This window comes from Marmota flaviventris, chromosome 1 (genome assembly GCF_047511675.1).
Source record: "Marmota flaviventris isolate mMarFla1 chromosome 1, mMarFla1.hap1, whole genome shotgun sequence".
In the NCBI taxonomy this organism is placed as follows: domain Eukaryota; kingdom Metazoa; phylum Chordata; class Mammalia; order Rodentia; family Sciuridae; genus Marmota; species Marmota flaviventris.
Window position 1 is genome coordinate 1,389,922 of NC_092498.1, and position 24,656 is coordinate 1,414,577.

The following is a 24,656-nucleotide window of genomic DNA, read 5'->3' on the forward strand; positions in this document are numbered from 1 at the left end:
GCCCTCCCCCCGGAACCAGCACACCTTTGAATGTGTGTGTAAGGAGCGTGGGTTCCCCGGGCCTGTCTGTGGCTCCATTCTTAGGAAGGTGGAGGCGGAGCTCTGTCTTCTGTGAGGACCCGACACCGTGTCCTAAAGGCAGGAGCCTTCAGTCAGCGTCACCCTGGGTCACCAGGACCAGACCAGGCCTTGAGAACTGACACCGTTGCCAATGTGAGGAATGGGGGTGCTGTGGATTGGGCCCCCCTTCCCCAGCCATGTCCCCCCAGCAGTCAGCCCCTGCAGAGCTCGATGGGAATGGGCTTGGGAAGTGGCACTGAGCGCCACAGTGGTCGCAGCTCCTGCCACGGCCAGGCACACCACCCAGAGGCGAAACCACAGCCGGGCGCAGGAGACCCAGGAGGTGGGTGGGCCCGGCCGCCAGGGCAGCCCCAGGAGGCAGCAGCTGGAGATGGAGCTGCTCAGTGGTTGAGGAGAGGAGAAGACTCGGACAGGTCAGGAAGTCCCCCGGCTCCAGACTCTCTGTCCCCTTCCCCAGCGCCCCGTCAAGCCTCCCTATTGCACTCAGGAGGGGGCCTTCCTCCCTGCCTTTCTGGAACCCAGGGAAGGGCCCAGGCTGTGCTGAGGGCGCTTGGCGCCCTTGGCCTCCTGGGCACGTGAGTGCCTTTCTCCTCCCCTGAGCAGGCAGGGCAAGTGGGTCCCTGAGGAATTGTGCACCTGCCCAACCAGTGGCAGGAGCCAAGGCTTCCAGCACGCGCTGGACTCGAGTTGTGACATTTCACTCAAAGACTGGTGTGCAGGGGACAGGAAATAGCCTGAGGATGGAGCCCTGGGAGGCGAGTGGGACAGAGGCAAGTGCAGGGTAGTTGAGGCTCAGCTCAGCCGCCAGCCCTGCCGCCTGCGGAGGACGGGGACACCGGCTGGCGTGCTCCCCAGGTTCTAGCCCCACCCCTCCAGGGGCCCGGAGGCCAGCCCTGGGGGCTCTGCAGAGCCTCGAGGTTCCAGGGCCTCAGGGCCTCAGAGCCTCTGTGAAGTTCCATTCCAAAGTAGCCAGCTTCACCACCTCGTCCGCACTCTGCACAGGACACTGCCCTCTCCTCTAGTCCCTGTCCTAGGGATACTACTCTGCCGCAAACCCCACAGTGCACTAGTTTCCTACCCGGCCACGGCTGACGGTTTGGTCTCTGGAAACGTGGGCGCCTGTCAAACACAGCTCTTCCTCGCAGTCCCAGCGTCGCATCCTGAGCACTGTGACGCCCACCCGACTGTCCAGTGCAGCTCAGGAAGCGGCCCCTGCCTGGACCTCTCTCAGACACCAGAACTTCCCAACCCACAAGCCTGTCGGTGCCTTAGGAGTGAGCCTGACTGGAACATGAAGCTGGGGGTGGTGGACCACGGGCTGTGGAGCCGACGCCTCTTACTCTGTGGGTCCCAGGGGCTCCAGGTTCATGTCCACCCCAGTGCCTCCTGGGGCTAGCAGGTGCTTCTGTCAGTGGTGAGCACTTCCCCTAGGAGGCCGCTGTAGATGGGGCTGAGGAAGGCCCTGGTCCGGGAGAGCTGCCTCTGTTCCCCGAGGCTGCTGGAGAAAGCCCCCGACCAGGAGCAGGAATCGGGTCCAGACGCCCCAGCCAAGGGGCTGCAGGTTGGCGCCTCTGGTGGTCTGAGGGAGCAGCTACCTGGCCTCCATGAGCCTCAAGGCCTGCTGGGGACCCCTCTCCACCTCTGACATCGCGTGGTCTCTCCCACTGCGTCTGTGTGTCCAGGTCTCCCTTTGTGGGCAGACGCCCGTCATTGGACTGGAGTCCATCCTGACCACTGTGGCTCTGTCTTGGCCTTGTCTACAAAGATGTCGTTCCCAAATGAGATCCATCCACAGGTCCTGGCTGGACCCCTTCTCCCCAAGGCCACAGCAGGAAGAGAGACCTGTACTGAGCATCCCAAGGTACCACCTGACCACGTGAGAGGACACCGCAGGACATGGGAGAGTCTCAGGGTGTGGAGGAGGCACAGGCAGAGCCTAGGTGCCCAAGTCCCTCAGCAGGACGACACCAGCAGCCAGGACAGGAGAGTTGGAAGGACAGCCTCCCCGCTATGCCGTGCTCACGCTCAGCACGGCCGGTGTCCACCTTCACCACCCTGTAGGGCTTCAGGCACCAGCCGGGCCCCTCTCAGCCCCCTGAGCAGCCTGTCCCCAGACCCCTGCTGGGCACAGCTGCCTCGAAGCAAAACCCAGAATGTTCTAGAAGACGACAGAGGGGCCCCCACTGACTCTGCAGTCCAGTTTTTTCCTCCAAAAAAACATCAGTTATCTAGCTATAGAATCTCCCCTCATACACTGTATGCATGTCAAGAATTTTATTTTCAAAAGTTTGATTTATCTTTTTAAGACTGCCAAGAACAGATGTGCAATTTCCCACCGGGATCGGGCAGGACTTGGCTCCATCTCACTCCCTGGTACCAAGACCCATGGAGGCTCAAGTCCTTGGTGTAAATGACAGTGCGCTCACATGACCCCCAGGTCCTCCCAGATGCTCCGGATCATCTCTGGGCTACTTATGACACCAGGACAGTATGCAGGCTGCGTAGACAGATGTCACCCTAGGTTGTTGGGACACGGTGACAGGAAGACTCAGTACCCGTTCAGCACAAACACAGGTGTTTTTCAAATAGTTTCCGTCCATGGCTGGTTGAATTTTCAGATGCAGAACCCACAGGTGCCGAGGGCCAGCTCTGGTACAGAGGAAGAGAAATCTCCCAATCATCCCTTGTAAGCCATTCCCCTGAACCCCACGCCTCCTCACAGAGCCACTAAGCCAGGCTTCCCCAGAAAGGAGTAAACTGCTTAGACATAATTGTATTTTAAAGAAAACACACATGGCTTGGGGAATAAGGACATGGGACAGCCTGGGCCACAGGACGTGGGATCCTCTGCGTCTCGAGACAGCCCAGCACGAGACCTGACCCTCTCTGCAGGATGGCGGGCTGCACTCCAGCTCCTTCCGGGTCACGCACGTCTGCCTGCCTTGTGGGGTGTGTTTCATTCAGGATTTCTAAAGTACCTCCCAGGTGGGTCGACACCCAGGGCCGCACCTGCACTCCATGGGTGTCCCCCAGCTGTGGAGTGAGGGGAGGGAGAGGGAGAAGGCGGCTGACCCAATCCCTGTGCTTGCAATGCACGTGGGTCCTGTGACCTTCCTCTAAAGACGCCCTCTCTGCAGGGAGCTCGCTCCTGCCAACCTCAGGTCCGGGCAGGAGCATCACTGAGTCCCCATCACCCTGGTGTGTGCATGCCCACCTGGCTCTGCTCTGGTCCTGCCTGGCCCCATGGGGAAGGGGCACCAGCCGTCCCAGTGCCCCCACGGGGAGGACCCATTCAGAGGGCACACGCGAGGGTGCCCACGGAGGTAGGAAGCAGATGTGGGCACCAGGTGGGAGCGGCCCTTCCCGGGACGGCACTTGGGTGTGGGGAGGTGAGGACTTTCTAGAGGTGGCCTCTGAGCTGTGGCTGAGGAGCCGTGACCGAGCCTGCAGAGCCTTTCGCCACAGGACAAAGCGGGCGTCGCGGCCAACTCCGTGGAAAGCAGGCTCCAGGAGCCGCAGCAGCCAGGGCAGCTGTGACACGGGTTTTGCCACATGGCTCCTAGCAGTGGAGAGGCCAGCGACTGGGCGGGGCGGGGCTCCAGAGGGACAGGATGAGAGTGCACAGTGCCACACGTGGGCGGCAGACCCTGCTCCTGGCCAGGTGCCTGAGCTACACCTGACAACCCAGGTGCTGAGCCTCCTCCCAGGCCCAGGCAGCGCCTGTGGAAAGGCCTCTGCAGGTGTCCCCAGGACCGCTGGGCGGGCAAGGGCCAGTGGCCTCCAGGCTCTGTCATTCCACCTCTCCGGATCTGTGGCCACCCTCACCTGCCAGAGCAGCCACGTGGCTGGAGGCCCGGCTGTGGGCTGTTCCTCCTTGCACACGCAGGTGAGCTGGCAGTGGAGTGCTGGGTGGCTTCATCCCCCTGGTGTGTCCCAGAGGTGCACAGTGGTCTGAGCAGGGTGGTGGCAGCGTGGCCTGCCACCTGGGTGCATGGCCAGTGTCTGCAGATGTGGAGCCTAAAGTCAGGGCAGGTGAGGACACGGGGATGCCGGAGGGCATCATCCCAGGCACCTGGGCAGGAACCGGGCAGTCACGCCCAGACGCCAGCGTCGTCCTGCCCAGCGCTGTGCAGGTGGCTGAGCCCAGGGCAGCTGGAGCCCCCAGCACTGCCCAGCCCATCCGCCAGCCGGCTGGTTCAGTCCGACGCGGGATGAGGCCCTCTCCCTGCCAGTGCACTCAGCAGTGCCCAGTCAGGGTCCGCTCTTACTGCCACCAGCAGCGGTTCACCAGGAAGAAAGTCCCCCGTCCATCTCTAGTGTCCACCCTCTGAAGGCATCCTGTGAGGTGCTCGCGTGGACCTGGCTTCTCTCCCTCCCAGAGCCGGAGCCTGCTGAGTCCGGGTCCTCCTGCACAGCCCCAGCTGAGGGATGACACCTGAGCTGAGTGCCCCGGGAGACCCAGAGGACCTTCCTTCTTCCCAGGGTCAAAGCACAGTGTGAAGAGCTCACTGTCGCCACAGCCTCGGCGCACCAGTTCCCACAGCCAGGGCCAGCCACCTCTGTGCCCTGTGGCCGTTAGCTGTGGCATGGGTCTCCCGTGTGCACCCCTGCTGGCCAGGCTGTCTTGATCAGCCAGAGATGACCATCGTGTGGCTACTGTCAATAGCACCACCGGGAGCCTCACGTCGGGCCTCCAGAGAAGGCTGCTTACCTCGGTGGGTGCAAGGGCCCCTCCCACTGGGGTGGCCTCCAGGCTGCCGGGCTAGTTCACGGCCTCCTACCTCAGCTGCACTTGATGCCCCTCAGTGGACAGACCTGGTCTCTGGCAGCCTCAACGGCGGCCTGCAATGGCGGCCTGGCCTGACATGGAGCGTCCAGGCCTGTCCTGCTGCCCAGCCTTCCCAGGCCCTTTCTTCAGGGGTCAGCTCAGGTGCTCTCTCATCTGGCCTCTGGCCGTGGGCAGACTCTGAGGAACTGGGGGAAGAAGCGTGGGAGGTTCCCCGGAGCAGGCTGGCTGATGTGGGGACGTCACTGGATCAGGGGAGCCCAGACGGAGGGAAACTGGCTTCTTCACCTGCGATGCTGTGCTTTGGCCGCGCCCCCGGGTTCCCAGTGTGGCCCCGCTGGATCCCCCCTACATCTCCAAACCTGGGAAAGCGGAGGAAACTCTGGTCCCGCCACCTCACCCGAGGCTGGGGTTTGTGACTGTGACCTGGGACGTGTCCACCACTGTCTTGGTGGCCATGGCAGTCCTCCTGTGGACATGGGAATTGGAATTAGAAAGACATCTCCCAAGACTCCTGCTTAGCTGGTTTTTATGGTTCACAGCTGAAACATGGCAGGAGCTCCCATCCCCTCCCTCCTCCTCCTCCTCCCCCTCCCCCTCCTCCTCCCCCTCCCCTCCTCCTCCCTCCTCCTCTTCCTCTCTCCTCCCCCTCCTCCCTCCTCCTCTTCCTCCCTCCTCCCCCTCCTCCCTCCTCCTCTTCCTCTCTCCTCCCCCTCCCCCCTCCTCCTCTTCCTCTCTCCTCCCCCTCCTCCCTCCTCCTCCCTCCTCCTCCTCCTCCCTCTTCCCCCTCCTCCCTCCTCCCCTCCCTCCTCCTCCCTCCCCCTCCTCTTCCTCCCTCCTCCCCCTCCTCCCTCCTCCTCTTCCTCTCTCCTCCCCCTCCTCCCTCCTCCTCTTCCTCCCTCTTCCTCCTCCTCCCTCTTCCCCCTCTTGCCTCCTCCCCTCCCTCCTCCTCCCTCCCCCTCCTCTTCCTCCCTCCTCCCCCTCCTCCTCCCTCCTCCCCCTCTTCCTCCTCCCTCCCTCTCCTCCTCCCCCTCTCTCCCACCCCACCCTGTCACCTTCCCTCCCACCCCCCTTCTCCTCCCTCCTTCCCCCTCCTCTCTCCCCCACCCCACCCTTCAACCCTCCTCCTCTATAAAACTCTGGGCTTGACACCCTAATTCAGTCCTGGAAGGACCAGGGCCCCAGAGGCTTGGACTGCATGCCTGGGCTGACTATACAGGCTGGGAAGGGGTTGTGTGCTCTGCCCACACAGCTACCGTGGGCTCATCGGGCATGACAAGCGTGTCTGTGACCCTTGAGGATGGATACCTTGCTGTTCAGAGTTCCCTGCGTCCACCTGTGAAAGCAGCTTCTCTGCAGGAGAGTGGGCCAGGTTGGGGCCTGGGGACACTCTGCCTTCTCTGGCGAGGGCTGTCTGCCCCACCAGCAGCTCCAGCACACAGGCAGGCGCTCCCACTTCAAAGAACAGAGCCAGTCTCTACGTTCAAGCAGCCCAGGAGGACCCTGTGCACAGGCCACTGATGGCCTGGCCTCAAGTCACCTCTGTTTCAATTAAGCGTCGGCTGTAATAAATCACTCCAGAGCATGCTCCAGAGTAGGAACGAGTCTTCAGGAGACAGCAATTTGGAGGAAGAAAGATGTGGAGACACAGATGAGATAAGGCAAGGGGGAGGGGCGCGTCACACACAGTCTAGGCAGTGTGTCTGAAGGAGGTGCACAGCTGGCGTTTGATGTAGGTGCACCTGGTGAGGCCGGTGCAGACAGACCCACAGGCCCCTCTCCTCCCCTGGCTGTGTGGGGTGCGGAACAGTCCACCTGCTCACAGATGCCCAGGACCCGACACTGAGCAGGAGTCCCGCTGCCACCAGGTCTCCAGAGCCTGCTCCTCACACAGCCGAGACCTCTACCCTGCGGCCACCTCCCTCTCCCAGCCTCCGCCCGGCCTCGGCCCCTGCCGCCATGCCAGTGGCCTGCTCAGCTCTCTTCTGTGCCGGGGCCTGCGTCCTCCACCCTCCGCCTGGCAGGTCGGGCTCGGCCCTCCAGGCCACCGTGTTGAATGGCAGGATTGCCCCTGCGGCTCAGGCGCATCCTGCTGTGCCCACCACCGCCCACCCACACATCTGCTCATGGCCATGGTGCACGTGGGAGGCAGCTGTCTCCAGGGAGGGACTTGGGGCTGCTGCACAGGTACCCAGAACCGCGACAGCTCTGAGGAGCCTCTGAGTTTTCCCGGGCCCTGTCCTGTTCTCTGCACCTCAGGCCTGTGCTGCTCCTGGCCTCAGACGGTGCAGTGGAGTCCTGTGGTCTGCGCCCGCCTGGTGTCCCCTTGTATGCAGCGCTGGTGGCCACCACCAGGGTCTCCTTTGGAGGAGTGTTGGTTGGGTTCCTGGGCCACGTTCTAGCGGGCTCCTCTGTGTTTGCTGGTGAGATACTCAGTACTCAAGGAGGACTCTGAGCAGGTGGACCCGGGCCCCTCCTGCTCCCCGACTCTGACGCCCCCGCCTGCCGAGGTCTGCTGGGCGGCAGTGTCCGGGGTGTGCTGGTTGGCTCGGGCTGCTGGGACAGTGAACAGGCCGGCTCACAGCAACCGGGGTGCATTCTCAAGTGCCGGAGGCCCAAGTCCCAGACCCGGGAGCGGACAGGGCACTCCTACAGAGCCCTAGGGCAGGTCCTGCTCCTCCAGCTCAGGGGCCGCAGGGGCCCCTGGCTTTTGGCAGCATCGCCCTGTCCGTGCCGGCCCTGGCGTGGTCCGCCCTGGGCCCTGCCTTGGCCTGGTGTGGCCCTCTTTGTGAGAAGGACATCAGGCTGGATTAGGACCAGCCCCTCTAGTAGGGCCTCGTCTCAGCTCATCACACCTGCAACGCCCTGTTTCTAGCCGGGCTCAGGGACACACGCCTGGACTCCAGCAGCTCGGGGCCCGAGGCAGGGTGGTCCCAAGCTTGAGGCCAGTCTGCGCAACATAGGGAGACCCGTCTCAAAATAAAATTGAAGGGCCAGGGTGGCAGCACAGTGGCAGCATGGCCCGGAGTCCACCCTCAGTACCAAAACAAACAGATGGCCTTCCAGGGGCCACACACAGGCACCAGGCGCCACTTCAGCGCCACTGGAGAGGATAGTCCAGCCTCAGCAGGGAGCTCCAGGGCTCTAATCGCCCGTGAGCTGGCTCAAATGGCAGGTCCCCAACGTCACACTTGGGCAGCACCAGCCCACACTTCCCATGCGCAGGCGAACTGTCTGAGCTACTCCAGTTCTTCTGCATCCATCACCAGTCTCTGGCCCTGGGCGGTTCCCCAGGATTGGCAGCGGGCTTAGCCCTGGTTTCACACCAAGAGAGCCCCGGGAACCCAGCCACTGTGAGGAATGGGGGGAAGACCCTCTGCCCCTTCCCCGCCCAGGCTCACAGAGGTGGGCTCTGAGCAGAGGAGCCGGCACGTCTGGGGGATCTCAATCCTCCGAGCACAGCACCAGCCATTCACACGTGGGGTCCGTGCCCAAGCTCACTCACCGTCTGCATCGCAGCTTCATCTTGATCAGGGCATAGAGGACCCTGCTTCCTGCCTGGGAAAAGTAACCCCCTGAAAGTCTGCAAGCGGAGGGGGTCTGAGGGCCACCACAGGTGCCTCTAGGCACACATGGCACCAGCCCTGCCTGTCCCCATCGAGTCTCCAGCCTCAGGCCTGGCACATGGCTCAGTCAGAGGTCAGATAGCAGAGTGCAGACCACAAGTGTTCTCAGATACTTAACAGAAGTCCCGAAACTGCCATTCCTGAACCAGCCTGTCGCTCTCTAGTTTCATTCCAGCCTATTCCAGGGGACGGCGCTAGATTGAACAGGGACTCCAGGTCATCGCCTATGTCCAAGGAGGAAGCTCAGCTCTCTCAAGGTGCATGGCACAGTGTCCCCCTCCCCGGCCACGGGCAGCAGCACCTCGCGTCCTGCCTGTTGCAGACCAAGCCTGGGGTGAAGAGGGCGGAAGTGAGACCTGGTGGACCAGGTTCTTTCTCTGTTCTCGCCAACCGTCAAGTTCCCTCAGCATGCTCTGAGGCTAAGCGGGCGGCACGTGGGTGACGGTGGGAGCTAGTGAGAGGTGCTCTGGCTCCCCCAGGTTGGGACACCAGAAAACCTCGTCAGGCTCTTGAGCAGCTTGTGGCCCTGGGACCCAATGCAGCTGCCTGTGTGTCTGGTGACGCCTTCTCTGCTCTTACCCAGACCTAAGGAGAAGCGTCACCCCCAGGGCACCGTGGGAGGCTGGGACCTTAGTTTATGGAGTTTGTTTGGATTTAATCTTGAGCACCTCTTCAGAGAGCCAGGCGGGCTCCCAAGGCTGCCACCGTGAGCTGCAAGGCCCCTCTGCCGCGGCAGGTCCCCAACGTCACACTTGGGCGGCACCAGCGGGGTGCCGGTGATTAGTTTATGGTCTAGATCGCTGTGTTTTTATTACACTCATAAAACCCGTGTTTCTCCTCATTTCCGTAATGGCTCCGACGAGCTTCTTCGCTTTCTAAGGGCACATTAAACTGCCGCGTGACGGGCGTGCAGACGGGGAGCAGGTCTGAAGGCAGAGAGCACGCCCGGCCCTTCTTGCCCGACTGGCACAGAGGCCGAGGGAAGCTCCTGGCTCACGCGAGCTTCACATCTACTGTGGGATTTTGGCCAATATCTCAGGAGGTCCCGTTAAATCCCAACGTAGGTAGCAGGCAGTGAGGCACCCCAGGGAAATCAGCTGTTTCTATCCCACGGGAAAATAAATAGCATTAACAGAGGAAAACACCAAGCACAAGCCTGATTTTAAAATGTAATCTGACGGGGGAATTCAGTAACAGGAACTATGAGGGACAAGCCTTTTCATAGGTGAGATGTGGATTCTTAAATAACAAGATCATAACTGGATTTTTATATTTGTATTTCAAAGGAATGGAAGCTCTCAGATACGGACTCGCGTCCAAGCACAAATGCTTGTCGACATCTCTGTGAAGTCTTGTGGGAAATGTGACCCGTGCAGGAGAGCAGTCCTCCCGTGATGGGGACGAGCCGGCCACCCTGGACACACTGGGCCGGGAACGCAGGTTCACGCCCCCAGTGGCAGGCCGCGTCTGCGAGAGGGCGCGGGAGGACTGTGCAGCCCAGGTGGCGGGCACGCTCTGTTCACCGGGTCTGGGGCTGTCCCGTGTGGCCAGGACAAATGGCGAAATCAGCTTGGGGTCTGCTTTGATTTGAACCCTACCGAGATATGCTGCTGTGGAGTCTGTAGTGGGCTTTGGAAAGCCCCCTCTCAGCCGCTGCCGATGGCTCCGCAGGTCCGCCGGGTGAACTGTTTCTCTGGCCCAGCAAAGTAATGACAACCACCAAAAAGTAACTGTGGTGACAGATCTCTGCTTGTGTCGCGTGGTAGAAAGTGTCCTTTACAGATCGAAGGTTGGGCAGGCACATGGCTGGCGTGGAACCGTGGAGGGGCTACTTGGGGGGACTCGCTGGCTCCCACATCCCACAGAACGCGTGGCGAGACCAGAGCAGCGGAGGGCAGACGCTGCCCCATGGCAACAGGTGTCTGTGAGCGCAGTGTCCCTTCGCTGCCTGTCCCTTAGCACAGTGCGGCACGTGTGACGGAGCCTCACCTGGGCCCGCCTTTCTGTCCGCAGATGGTGTGGGAGAGCGGCTGTGCTGTCATCGTCATGCTGACGCCCCTCACGGAGAACGGGGTGCGCCAGAGCCACCACTACTGGCCGGACGAAGGCGCCAACCTCTACCACTTCTACGAGGTACCGAGGCAGGGGTGCCTATGTCCCCAGGGAGGAGCATGTGCCCCGCTGCTGGGTGAGGTTGCCAGCAGCTGACCAGTCCTGTCCACTAGGCAGAGGCAGGGCCACACAGGGCAGGCAGCACCACAGGTTCTCAGGGGTCTAGGTGCCACATGGCTGTGTGGTTGTGGCCCGGACTCTGGGGTGCACCGTGTATCTCCACATATGAAGTGCAGACCCAAGCGCTGGCAGGATAAGCAGCACACCCACCTCCAGGATGGTCTATCCTGCTCCCAGCCACCCAAGCAGGACCTCCTTCCACAGAGAGCACTGCCACTGTCCCGAGGACCGAGGGGCTCCTTGCCTGGGCCAGGGGCTTCCCGGTGTCTGTGCAGGTGATTTCAGAGCAGAGGGAAGCATCGGGCCAAGCCAAGGCTGAGCTGCAGCAGCTGTCATGTTGTAAGACGCCCCTCCACCCCAACGGCAGCGTGAGGTGCAGGCGCATGTGACTCACGATGCATGGCCTGTCCTGTCCCCTCCTGTCCCCTCCCCCTCAGGTCAACCTGGTCTCGGAGCACATCTGGTGCGAGGACTTCCTGGTGAGAAGCTTCTACCTAAAGAACCTGCAGACTCGGCAGACGCGCACCGTGACCCAGTTCCACTTCCTGAGCTGGTATGACGGGGGCGTCCCCTCCTCCACAGGGGCACTCCTGGACTTCCGCAGGTAAAGAGCTGCCAGCAGCCCATGTAGCCAGAGGGTGACACCAGGCAGCAGGGCACGGGCTGGCACCAGATCCTGTGTCTGGGTGGCTCCAGCTGTGGGCATCCTCTGGGGCAAGAGGTGGGGGACCTGCCGCTGTCCTCCAGCCTTGGTGCTGGTTAGTGGCGAGGCGGACACCTTAACATGGTGGGAAGGTGGCCCTTGGTTCAGCCGGCAGCCCCAACGTGAGGATGTGAGGCCTGTGTGGCGAGCTGGGCCCTCGCCCGGCGGCTGGGGTGAGGCTTAATAAGGTGGCTGGATTCTGGGGTGGACTGTCTCAGGCAAGAGCCTGGGCACGGGGGGGCTCGCGGCTGCGTTCTCAGTGGCTGTCCTTCGGACAGTTGGCCAGTCGCCCCACGAGCTGTCCTGTCCTGAAGCGTGTGCTGCACAAACGCGAGGCTGTGGCAGGAAGAGGTCAGCAGCACAGCACAGCAAGCCCTTGCGCACGGAGTGGGGCTGCAGTCTCAGGGGTGGCCGCAGTCGCTCAGCGTGGGGCCTGCAGTGGCCCCAGGCAGCAGCACCGCAGCCAGGCGCGGGGCAGGCAGCACCCTCCTCGGAGGCACTCGGGCAAGGAGCAGAGTGAAGGCGAGGCGCGTCCTAGCCCCGCATGGCAGGCCCCCAAGAGCAGGGTTCTGTGTGGCCCTGGGGCCACTGTCACCTTGACAGGGCCAGCTTCTCTGCAGATTTTTGCAGGTGGAGGCTACAGTTGGTTGTGACACGATCCCTTTTGCCTTCTGGTCCACTTGAAATAATTACAACATTTTTATCTCGATGGCTCTTTGGGTCAGATAGCCTGTGAAAGCGCTCAAGGAGGGACTTTGGTGTCACATCTGTCACATACGCTCAGTGACTCCCATCCAACTCTGTCCCCACCCCAGAGATGGACCCAGAACCCTGAGCTGTTGCCCATCCCCCAGTTTCCTGGCCACTGCATATGTCTCCTCAGTGCACGGAGACGTGCCACGTGGAATCTCAGCTGGGTTCCTGAGGTCGTCTTCAAACCAGTCATCACCAGCAAAACGGATGGAGCTGAGAGGCGGCCACTCGTGCCGGCACTCTGCCTCTAGGCTCATCCTATGTGGTTGACATATATGCATATGGGCACGTGTCTGTATCCATATATGGAACGGAACATACCCATACCCAAACCTCAGGGTTCCAAACACATCGCAAAGAAAAATGGATTCCCCAAACTCCCTTGCTCCAGGGTCTGAGAACACGTGGCCCCAAAAAGTCTTTGTTAAATCGAAAAGAAAGCAAACTTCTAGCCCGGTATGACCGTCTGGGGAGGATCAGCCGTCCTTACTGGCCGTGTCTGGCAGGACTGGGAGTCCAGTCAGGCCGGCCGCACCTTCCCTGGACAGTGGGCACCAGTGGCGACACACCCAGATGTGCATCTCTGGAAGGTGGTTCTCTGTGCAGCAGCCGAGTGCCAGCAGCTGTGTCTGGAGACGCCTCCGAGGCAGGGTGCAGGGTTGCTCCCCTCTGAGCGACAGACAGAGCTTCTCTCCCCGGCCTGGTGTGTGCATCAGGCTCCTGAGATGTGTAATTAACTGTTCCTGGAGCCCAGAGGGAGCACATTTACACTCTACAGAGAACTGCTAAGGGGTAATTAGCATCACACGGGAGGCCTCGCTTGGAGAACCTCTCTCCCGCTGTCTGTCCTCTCTCCCTCTCTCCTGCACCTCTTGCTGTGTGCCATAGCATTCACTAACGCTGCTCACTGTAAACATGGACAAAGCCTTACTTTGCCAGCTCATTAGCGGTGGCCAGTGTCATTTTTGTGATGTTGCAGCTAGTAATATGAGCCCAGTTGCATAGTCACAAAAGTGATCATTGGAAACTGTGTCTGCTGCAGGGACATGTGGGGACCCTCTGAACCTCTCACGGCCTCACCTTTGCTTGCTGTTGGTTTGCATGGCGGTTTCTTCTCACTCAGTGGCCCGAGGGTTGGTTTGTATCACTAACCGCTCCTTCTCGGTAAACGCCTCCTGTGGAAGCATAAGTAACGCCAGTTTCCTGGATGTGGAGACCCCCTGCTGACTGAGGATGTGTCTGAGACACTAGTGAGACCCTGTGTGTTGCTCATCTCCTCCAACGATCTGCATCTGCACCTAGGGTCCACCCGACGAGCCCTTAGGGTCCACATGCGATGGTTTTGCTTTCCTGTCTGTGATGTTCCCTGATCTGAGTGCATGGTTCTTTGTAAATAAAGATCTGAGCCATGTCACTGCAGCTCTCTCCCACCCGTGCCCCCCAGACCACTCGTGGTGGCTGTAATAGTCTGGCCCAGGGCAGGGAGCTGGTGTGGACATTAAAGTTACAGCAAACCCTTGCAAAGGCCTGCAGAGGCAGCTGGTGACAATCTGCTGGAGAGAAGGACATCTCGTATGCCACATATGAAGACAGGGCTCCCGGGTGGAGAAGAGAGACGCTGCCTCATGGCCCATCCTCCGGCTCCTGCTCACATGCCCCTCACCCAGCCAGGGCAGAAGCGCTCTGCCAGACAGGCAGCTGAGCAGATGCAAATGGCTGCTGGCCCCCAGACCCACATCCTTACCCCAGACAGCTGCAGAAGGCCCTGGTGTCAGGCTCTTGTTTTTAACGAGCCTCTCTTTGTGCTTGACCCAGTCAGGACAGAGTGAGAGAACCTGTTGAGGAGCAGTGTGTTCTGTCTTACAAGCAGTGGCCCAGCTTGGAATAGAGCAGAAGGTCCTGCAGGTGTGGAGCTGAGGCCTTCACGTTAGCCAGACGCAGCACTGAGAAATTTGTCTGAGGGAGAAAAGACTTTAAAAGTGAAGCCCCAAAGAGGGCTGATAGTTGATCTTGCTTGATGCTATGCACGCACACACACACATGCATGCACACGTACTCACATGCACACATACATATACACACCTGCACACACACATGTACACATGTGTGCATATATACACGGATGTGCATACACCTACATATACGTACACACCTACTTGTGTGCCCATATGCATTCATGTGTGTGTGCAAACCTGTGCACGTGCTCCTGTACACACATGCATGCACACATCCTCACAGGTACATACATACACACATGCATGTGTGTACATACATGCATGCACACTCTGGCTGAGTACACATACATGTACACGTGCACATGGGCATGTGCACACATACACACATGTGTGCACACATACTCAGATGCATACGCACATGCCTACATAGGCACGTGTACACAGTCTTTTTTTTGCCGGGGGTGCAGCCCAGGGCCCTGTACATTCCAGCCATGCCCAGCCCCATGCACAGTTCTCATGAGCTGTGAGCTTCACATTCCTCTTTTTGAGGTGCATGTCTGGGGCCAGAACTTGCTTTCTCAGAGCTGGCACTTGTGACATCTTTACAGCCACATCAGCAGTGGAAGATTTTAGCAGCAGGTCCACATGGCTCTGTCTCCCAGTCTAGTCTCCAAAGGTGAAGAACTTGGAGGTGTTCTGGCATGCACGTGCTATTGATCACAGTGGCTTCGTTCTTACTTGTCACCTCCCCAGCCTTACCATCACAGGGTACAAAGCCAGGAAGGGCCCCTGCAGGAAGGACCTGACCACCAGAGTGCTGGCTTGCCTTACACGCTCCAAGCCCTCCCTTTTCCAAGGCTTCTCTGGGTGGTCCACCAGCACGAAGATGCTGCCCATTTCCACAGGCTAGAGAGCAGCCGAGATCAAGTGCTCTGAACAGGCTTTGAACACGACCTATCTGCAGGTGGGCGCATCTCATCTAGGCTCTGCAGCCTGCCCCCTCAACTCGCCTTACGCTGTCCAGGTTGGGGGCTCCGACTCCCGTCAGAAGTACCTCGTCCTATTACTCTGTGGAGGAAGTAGGAAAAAGGAACCCTCTGGTGGCGGGGCTGCCTGGTATTGAAGTCTCTACTCAGTGCCAGTTGCCGGCCCTCACCTCCCTCCCTCCACCCGGTGCTCTGTGGCAGCCATCGATTGAATTTCCACCTCCAGCTGGCCACCCCGCTGCTCCACAGGCAAGCCTTTGCAAAGAAAGTGATTTTCCCATTTCTGGTTCAAGGGGAAAACATTTTTTCTGTACTGTCATTTTTCTTTAGTCTTACATTGTTTGAGTTCACGCAGTACATTCTAGAAACATCCCTTCATCCATTTTTCCCTTCCGATAAACTGAGATCCTGTCTTTAATTTTCTCAAGTAAGAAATATGTGAACATGTTTCCTTGTTTTACTGAATTAAAAAAAAAAAAAAACCCCTAGAATCTTACATAGTCAATTTTAAGTCAGCCCTCTGATTTGGACAAAGGTTAGTTAATGAAATCTTAAATATATTCTCATTATTAATTTTCATACCTTCTAATCTAAAAGCTACACAATGGAGCTATTTTTATACATACTCAAATTTATAAAAATGGAAAAGACTGTCTGGACTCCATGGTGATTTCTCCGTCATTTAGATGTACTTACCTGAAACCCAGAGGTCAGATAGGATCTTTGGATGCTTCTTTCAGACCATCTGGTAATATCACATTCCGATAGGATGTTCAGGTTGTGAGAAATCCTGAGCATGACTTGCAAACCCCCCCGCCCCGTCTTAGTGGAACATCAAGACACCGTGTCACACGGAGGTCAGACCCCCCCCCCCCCGAAGCTGAGGAGAAGGGGGAGGAGGCCCCCGTGGGAGGGCGACAGCCAGGGCAGGACCCTCCCAGGCGCTCGTACCTGGAAAGGGGGTCAGGGTTGAGAATTGTTTTCAAAGCTCTGTTCAACGAGTTTATGTCGAAAGGAAAAATCTTTAAACTGATATGTGTCATTTTTAATTTTCTTTGTCCAACAGACTATTTTAAAATGATATCAATGATATGGACTTTCTGCTTTGGTGATTGGTTATTTTGAATAGCAGAGTCTTAGTGTATCACTATAATTTTTATATCTCTTTTTATTTCAGAAAAGTAAACAAGTGCTACAGGGGCCGTTCTTGTCCAATCATTGTTCACTGCAGGCAAGTACGACTTTTAACCTGGATCAGTAAGTGTCGCTATTTCAAAACATAACGGGTGCACTCCATACGAAAGCTGGACTTTCTAATTGCTCGATGAATACATCTTGCTGGAATTCCCAAGGGAAACCAGAGCATAAGCATCATCCACTGTGCCTCTGGCTGAGTGAGGCTGTGTGTCCATCTCTGAACCCACCTTAGCTGCCTGACGTGTCTTCTTTCTAGCAAGCTCTATGCTGTGTACCATGATTTCCAAATGTCAGTGTCCTGCCCACATTATTTTTTCTTAAATTGTCATGTTGCAGCTGAGACAACATTTTTGGTAGGTTTTTAGTGAGTGGCATTGTCTTGCCCTGAGAGGTTTGGGCCCTTTGTGAGAAGTGCCCAGGGCAGTCATGAGCAGGGACAAGTCCTGTCCTACAAAAGACATGTCCACCTCTCACTTATTGCAAGATTCTGGGCCCTTGGGCAATATTCCAGTGACCATGCCCTGAAGTAGGTTAAACCCCCACCAGCTGGAACAGATCCAGCCAGAGAAAGCTCAGCGAGGGTTCTGCCCCTGCCAGACTCCATGGGCAACTGGTTTTGGTGAAGACCTCAAACTCTGATTTCTAAAGCCATCTCACTGAACATTCCTTTCTGTGGAATAAAAAGAAAATCTGTCTCCAAAGATCAAGGACCAAATCTGCAGTTCAGAGGAGAGGCAAGAGTGAGTGGCCCCAGGGTGCCCCTGGGAGCAGGGAGGGCTCTGCACCAGCCTCCCCCATGGAGAGGTTGGCAGAGTGAGTCTGCAGCCTACGGACTCTGCAGGGGCACATCACTGGTCACCTGTGGCCACCTGAGGCCTGCCACAGCCTGGGCTGCTGTGTCTCCTGTGTGTGAAGCTTGGGCGAAGGTCCATCTCTCCCACTGCGGCTGTCCCAGCCACTTGCTGAGGCCAGACGGGGTGCTCCACTGTGAAGACTGCCCGCAGCTGCGGAGGCCGCAGCCACAGAGCCCTTGCGGTCACAATGACTGTCCGAGCCTGCGGATGAGAAGCGTCCTCCTCTGTCAGTGGCCGTTTGGTCGGAGAGCATCTACTCCGCACTGGTGGCCGTGCTGGTCAGAGAGCAAGTGCCCACATATTCCCTGTGAGGAGGGGATGGCAGCAGGGCCATTTTCCTCCCAGCAAAGAAACTTTTCTTTTTCTTTTTTCAATTTGCTGTTGTTAAAACATAATTCAAGACATTTTTACAACGCTAGTCCAGATGGTAAATATTCCAATTTTAGCTGGTGGGATGAGGAAGAGATGAAATGAGAGCACTTTTTAAAGAATGTGATTAAGTAACAAATGGGCGGCCCGCAAGGCGGGGCAGTGCCCCAGATGCTCTGGATGTAAACCCATCCCCTCCAACACAGGCATGCCTCTTCATTTTGTTTTGTTTTGTTTCTGACAAAATTTACCCCACCTCTGGCCAAAGAGAGGGGGAAGAAGTCTTGAAAGAGACAAATGTGTACCAAGTAGGGTGGCTGATCCCAGGCTCCCTCTCCAGGGCTGCTCCTGCCCTGCCTTCTGCCCCAGCAGCTCTCGGCCCTCTCCCCTCCCCCTCCCCCTCCTCCTGCCGCCTCCCCCTCCCTCCCCTCCTCCCCTCCTCCCCTCCTCCCCTCTAATTCGCAGCCCCTTCCCTTCCCCAAGCCCTTGAACATAGAGGAGATAGTGCTGCTAGCTTTGCAGTGCGGGGTCACCGGACAGGCAGCACCTCATTCTCTCTCCTTCTGTTGACAGCGATGGTGCAGGCCGGAGCGGGACCTACGTCCTGATTGACATGGTTCTCAATAAGATGGCCAAAGGTGAGACTGCCAGTCTGGCTGCTTTGTTGTGGCTCAGAGATGGGATGGCGTTGCCATGGCAACCCGGGGGGTGAGATTCACAGGAGGCCTTGGAGAGAATCAGCCGATTGTTCCTTCCCTGAATCACAGGAAGGCTATTTGCAGCAGGCGTGGTTTATTTCTGAGGTTCCTGCTCTGCTGTCAGCCTGAATGTGCTGAGCACATAGTAGGTCTGATAAGAATCAATCACACACACTCCCATGCAACATTAGGACCAGAAGAGGGCAATCTCGGGTCTTTAAATGCTGCAGCAAGCTGGACAGCCTGGGGTGACCACAGTGAGGCTCACAGTGTGGCTCAGGTCTCCTACTAGAGTCTCCCTACTAGTCTGGTAGTAATGTCACCAGTGCCAGCCACCTTATCTCAAAGGAACCAGTCTTGAGGGTTGGGTTTTTGTTTTGGGGTGTTGGGGTGGAACCCAGAGCCTTGCACACCCTAGACAGGCCCCTCCACTGTGCTGCATCCCCAGCCCCCCCAATACTCTTAACATTGTTCAATGGCTCTTTGTCCTCCGAGAAGGGGAGCACTGTCTATCGGGGGGACCCTGGACACTGCAGTCAAGGCAGGGGTGCAGCGACACCTGTGGCCAGCCTGCCCGTGGTGATTACAGGGGGGAGGAGGGGCGGAACTGGTCTGGCACTTGCCAGGCGGTCTCCAGAGAGGAGACCCATGAGAGGCCCCCGCCAGGCCCAGGCAGGAGGCATCACCAAGGAGCCGGTGAGCACGCGCCTCCTCCACGCACTGCGGCTTGCGGGTGGAAGGACTGTGCTGTTCTCGTGGTGTCCATTAGCTCCCCGTGGGACCTGGCAAAGAGACGGGTGGCGTTTTGTAGCCTCTGTTGAGCTGTGAGCAAGTCATCGCCTGATCACGCGCACATATGCACACACGCATGTGTACGTATGGGCAGACACGAGGACGGAGCCTCTGCCTCCCGGAACATGCCATTCTTCACCTTCACCCAGCCATCAGAGCGGATCTTGACAGTGGAAATTAGTTTCTACTATTAGTGTTAAGTAGGTGTTTTCCTTACTCCATCTTCATTGGCCAAAAAGAAAGAAAAGACATAGAGCCCATCTCTAGCCCAGGCTTAAGACATGCTAAGACCCAGGCACAACGGGACTGCGTGCTGGGCAGGGTCTCTGGACCCCACGTCGCCCCCCCAAGGGCTGAGCCACACCCTGCATGGCACCCAGCTGGCTCAGCCTTGCTCTGCAGCCCCAGGAGAGGGTGAGCCCGGCTTCTGGACACCCAGTACCAGCTTGGCACCTGACTCGTCGGCTGGCAATGCCGTGGAAGCACCCAGGACAAGACGCAGACGCTCCGGCTCTGCAGTGGTGTGTTGGTTTTAAGATGTAACGCGATCCTCACCTTTTTAGTCAAAAGTTCAGTTCTTTTTTCGTTTTTTTCTTACCCATTCATCCAGCTGAGTCATTCAATAACTTTTCCTTTACAAATTTGCAGTTCTTGGCGCTCAGGGGTATCAACAATGTTTATTTCTGCCCTTGCCACCCAGCCTGCCTTCTGTCTCGGGAACACACACATTTCCCTCCCATCACCCCAGAGCAGCTTCGGCAGAACGCAGGCCGCCGTGCTAAGCAATACCTTACAGCCCTTTGTCAACAGCGTGCCCTCCTGAGCTACTTGGTAGATACTCATCCCGAGTGGAAGTTTGCTAGTCCAAACCGCGGGAGCCTGAGCAGGTGCCAAGGAGGCCGGCCTGTGCTGGGCAGCCTGGTGGCCATCCATGCAAGCAGCCTGGACCTTCAGCCGCCAGTTCACCTCCTGGAGGGCAAGCAGGGCAGTAGGTTCCGCTGCTGGGGCGGGGCCCACCATTGTCGGGCGCCCTGGCGCGCCATTTGCCGGCTCCGCTGTGGCCTGTAATGTCAAATTCCATTTGAAGCGTGGACGCAGTTCTCAACAATGCCAGCCAGCCATGTGGAACTGGCCGAAGCGGGCAGGCTCCCGGCTGGCTCTGAGCTGGGTCGCCCGCCCTCTCCCTGACCTGCTCCCCTTCTCTGGCGGGGGGGGGGGGGGGGGGGTGCGGTGTGAAATCCCCTGACCTGGGCCGCCCTGCTCTCTGGAGAGATCAAAGGGCAGGCGGCCCCTCACCAGCTGAGGTGGGCCTTTCCCAGGCGCCACCCCGAGAGGCCATAGGGGGTTTTGTCCTGTGCGGCCAGGGCCGTCTTTGTCTGGCCTGAGAAGCTGGAGGCCCACGTTGCCGTCCCAGCCTTCATCAAATGATCAAAGGCCCAAAACCCTGGACATGAAGCCTTTCTTCCCATTTCCCCGTCTTAAAAGGAATGAATTGCACAAGGACCAGAGAAAGCCTTCCCAAGCTTTCCTGTGCAGCCGCCCGGCCCTGCAGCGCCGCCCAGCTGCACGGCAGCACAGCGCCCTTGTTCACGGGCCTTTCAGGGTTAGGCCCGGGGCCAGCGTGAGGCCTGACGAAGAGCTCAGTTCTTTCTCTGCCGTCTGGTTGGTTAGCAAGTGGACGATAATGCGCTTTGAAATCAAAGTAGATAGGGCCGCGGTCCACTCGATGGTGGCGGACAAGTAAAGGGTGAGCGCTTCTGCGCATTTTCCTGTTGCAGCTGGGGGCGGGGGGCGGCTAGCCCGTGGGGGCTCAGGATCCCCGGGTAGTGCTGCCTCTGGCTGAAGGGCTACCTCTCACGCAGGAACGCGCCCAGCTCCTGCTTCTCCACTTCTGCTTGGTCCCTAACGTCTCCTCTCCAGAGTTTTCTCCTACTCCTCAGTTTTTCAAAGGGTCCAAGAGGGCCCGTTGCTGGGTCAGCCTGAGGCTGTGGGGAGGCAGAGCTGCCGGGAGCCAGTGTGGAGCCTGGCGGCTGCGCACTCGCCCTTCCTCCCCGAGGCCCACCTGCAGACGGCTAGGCTCTGGGGAACTGGGCCCTGGCTGAGGCCCCAGGCGGGTGGTGGCAGGGGAGGCCTGTTCTTCTGTTTGACGGGGACTAAAGATTGGGGATTCCGTTTCTTGTCTCTCGTTGTGAATCTGTTGTGAAACGGTGCCACCCGTTGCTCAAGCCTGTCTGCTCCTGCTGGCTGGAAATGATTGCTCAGTGACCTGCCACACAGCAGGGGGCGGTCCCAGCACCTGCCCAGCCAGGTCCCCCTCAGCCCCTGGCTGACTCAGGTGCTTCCCGCCCACCTGTGCCCCCGAGGGACCTGTGGAGCAAGCTGTCTGCACTGCCCCTTCCCTGTGCTGCCCTGTGCTGCGGATGTCACACTCTGGGTGCCTCCCTGAGTGAACTTGAGTGGCATCTGTCCTGTGTGACTGACTGATCACCCCACCAAGGTCCTCGAGGCTCATCCATGCGGCTTCTGCCAGGGCCCCTTCCTTTTGTGACAGAGATGTTAGACCACTTGGTTCATCTGTGGATGGACATTTGTGTCATTTCCAGTTTGGGGCAGGTGAGCGGGCTGCTGGGAAGGTGTGCACGGCACATGCCCAGAAGAGGACTGCAGGATTGGACGGCAGTCTGTCCAACTCAGGGACACCTCACCACTCTCCTCCACCGCGCTGTGGTCCCGGTTTCTCTGCACACGGGCCAAGGCTGGCTGTTCTCACTCTTTAGTGAGAACACTTCACACCCTCATGGGTGAGAAGTGGCATCTCCTTGTGGCCTTGATCTCCTTCGCCTGTTGACCGGGGCACTGAGCATCTCATCTGACTTTTGACTGTGTGCATCGTCTTTAGAGGAAGTTCTGCCGAGTCCGGGGAGGTGGGCCGTGCGCGGTGGTCATGGGTTGAGGAGTCCTGACGTTCTGTGCATCCTCCATCTCGGACCTACCACCCGTGGGCAGTGGGCAGCCCTCACCCTTCTGGAAGTGTCTTTTGTTGCACAAAAGTATCTGGTTTGTCTCTGCCTTTTGTGTCTGTGTTTGGGCTCATACCCAAGAAGTCTGCCAGATCCAAGGTCCTGGAGATATTTTCTCATAAGAGACGTAACCTTTTGGTGGCAGGTCTGAGCAGAATGGGGACAGCGGCCCCAGAGGGAACGAGAGAGTACGGAGCGGAGGAGGCAAGCGGCTGTGGCCCAGCGCTGCCTGGCTGGTGGCTGGGGCTCCTCCGTGGCTGCCTGTGACAACACCAGGTCTTTCTCAAATGACATTTTATGGCTCATTGAACCCGTTCAGAGCTGTGCTGCCCAGTACAGTTACCTTGTTTAATTAAAGTGAAGTGAAATTGAAAAGGAACTGTCCTCAGATGTTCTGGTCACATCCTCGTGCTGGGCAGCCATGCTGCCATGTCGAGCAGTGCACAGAGCACCGTCCACCACAGCACAGGTCCTGCTGCCCGTGCTGCTGGGAGAGTATCGTGAAAAGCCCACCCTATGGTCTCTCCGAGCCCAGCCCCATCTCAGTGCAGTGGCCTCTGGGCTGGCCTCTCTGCCTCACGTCCCCCTCCCAGTCTGCCCTCATCTGGGAGTCCACAGGAAACCTCGGATGCCCCTCCCTGTGCCACTCTCGGGCCTTGCTGGTTCCTTCGGTGAGAGCACAGGGCCCTTACACGTGCTGCCCCAGGGCTGGAATGCACCCCAGACGCCCTCCTGCCCTCCTCAGGGAGTCCTGCTGCTCCTCACAGCCATCTCACACACCTTTTCCTCCTCTGGAAACGTGCCGAGCCATGAAGGTGCCCTCCAGTGGGCCACAGGGAGGCAGAGCCAGCCTCCCACGGGCAGCCTGTTGGCAGGACACCCATACTTGGCAGGCACAGTATCTGGGACTCAGTGAGCAAACCAGAAGGGGCCCTGTCCTCCCGGACTTCACCCTCTGTCCATGTCCATGGCTTCTACAGCTACAGCTGGCAGCTCGAGAAGGCACTGACCAGAATGCCAGGGGCCACCCGCTCCCCAGAGCTGGTGACAGTCCACAGACCTGTGCTCATGGGACAGAAGGGGACCTGGGGGCTCGTTTATTGGAGCAGATCCCCAGAGGTTTAGGGACTTGCCCAAAGCCCCCCAGATGGCCAAGGTCAGACCCAGAGCCCTGGTGTGTCTGCAGATGGGCCAGAGCCCAGGAGGGAGGGAGGTGGACAGTAAGACCTTAGCGTCAAGCTGTAGAGGTGCAGGCAGCAGCATCTCCTCAGATGAGGGTCATCCTGGGCTGAAGGCCTGAGTGACAGGCCAGCTAGTGCCCCCGAGTGTTGGCAGCCATGGTCACGGGAAGTGAGAAGCCCAAGCCGTGTTGGTGGAACTAGCCGGCAGGGGGAGGGAGGGGTGGAAGCTGAGGACCCCTGGGAGGACCAGGCCAGACCCGCCGTGGAGGTGTGGGCACATTGGCAGGAAGGCAGGGCCTGCACAGAGCGTGGCCCACCGTGGACAGGCTGGGCAGGTGGGTGGCCAAGGAAGCCCTCATGTCATGGGCACAGGTGCAGAAGACCACAGACGCCAGGGCCTTACGCGGTCTTCAGGTGACAATGCCATCCTCTCGGCTCAGGGACCTCTCTGTGGAGTGTGGGGGCGGGACAAGGGACAGGGTGGGACGAGGGACGAGAACTCTCTGAGCTTCTGGTGCGTCCCAGGTCGTGGAACGCCACAGTCCCGAAGCCACCCTGGCACCTGGGCACTGGGTATGTCCCCAGGGCAGCGGGCAGCGCACACAGGTGTGAGCCCAGCCACAGGCGTGGTGCGGCTGGGCCGTGGCTGGCCACAGGCCGTGGACTCTACGGTCACTCCCTAACGGGACAGGAGAGCACCCTTCCCTGGGGTTCAGCTCAACGTCCTGCAGCAGCACCCCGTCCCGGGGGGGCCAGGCCTCCTACTGCGAGGGGTGAACGTCACCTCACAGTCGTCCACGTCTGATCTGTCCCCTCCCCACCCTGCGGGCTCCAGCAGGACTCTGGACACTGGCAGGCCTGGCTCTCTGCCACGCCACAGGGCCTCCTCTCTGTGCCTCCCCCTGCAACAGAGAGACCTCGAAGGCCCTGCAGGGCAGAGACCCTGAGAAGCCCTGCGCTCGTGGCCCACCAGGCCAGTGGCCCTGGGAGCGTGGCGGGGGGAACAGTGGCCTCCTGCAGGAGGGCAGCCCAATGGGTCACTCTGAGGTTCCCGAGTCCGTGCAACAGGTTCTGCCGTCCCCAGGGAAGCGGAGACCACTCTCGCCAGCCAGGGGGTGGGGGTCAGGTGCTGCCCCCAGGCCTCCCGACCCGGCCCTCTCGGGCAGGTCTTTCTTGTGTTTCGGGCTCTTCTCTCTCCGCCTGGGGGCACCTGCTCCCTCTCCCTCTCTCCTCCCTGCAGGGCAGCCTTGGTGCCCCCGCCCCGTCCTCCCCAGCCGGCCCCTGCTCACCTGCCTTCCCTTGCTTGTCTCGACCACCCCTGCAGCAGCGCCTCCCACCCTGGCTGCCCCTTCTGGTGCAAGAGGTCCCTCGAAGAGGTCTGGGCAGCTCCCAAAGGCAGACACCAAAGAACTGCCCACCCTCC

General features: G+C 59.1%; 1 protein-coding gene across 1 annotated transcript in view; it reads left to right on the forward strand.

Moving 5' to 3' along the window:
* Positions 1-24,656, forward strand: part of Ptprn2 (protein tyrosine phosphatase receptor type N2) — a 565,071-nt gene that overhangs the window by 531,536 nt on the left and 8,879 nt on the right. The window contains exons 18-21 of the mRNA XM_071605349.1: positions 10,507-10,626; positions 11,163-11,329; positions 16,300-16,353; positions 18,116-18,180. Of these exons, the coding sequence (XP_071461450.1) occupies positions 10,507-10,626; positions 11,163-11,329; positions 16,300-16,353; positions 18,116-18,180 (406 nt within the window). The remainder of the gene's footprint in view (positions 1-10,506; positions 10,627-11,162; positions 11,330-16,299; positions 16,354-18,115; positions 18,181-24,656) is intronic.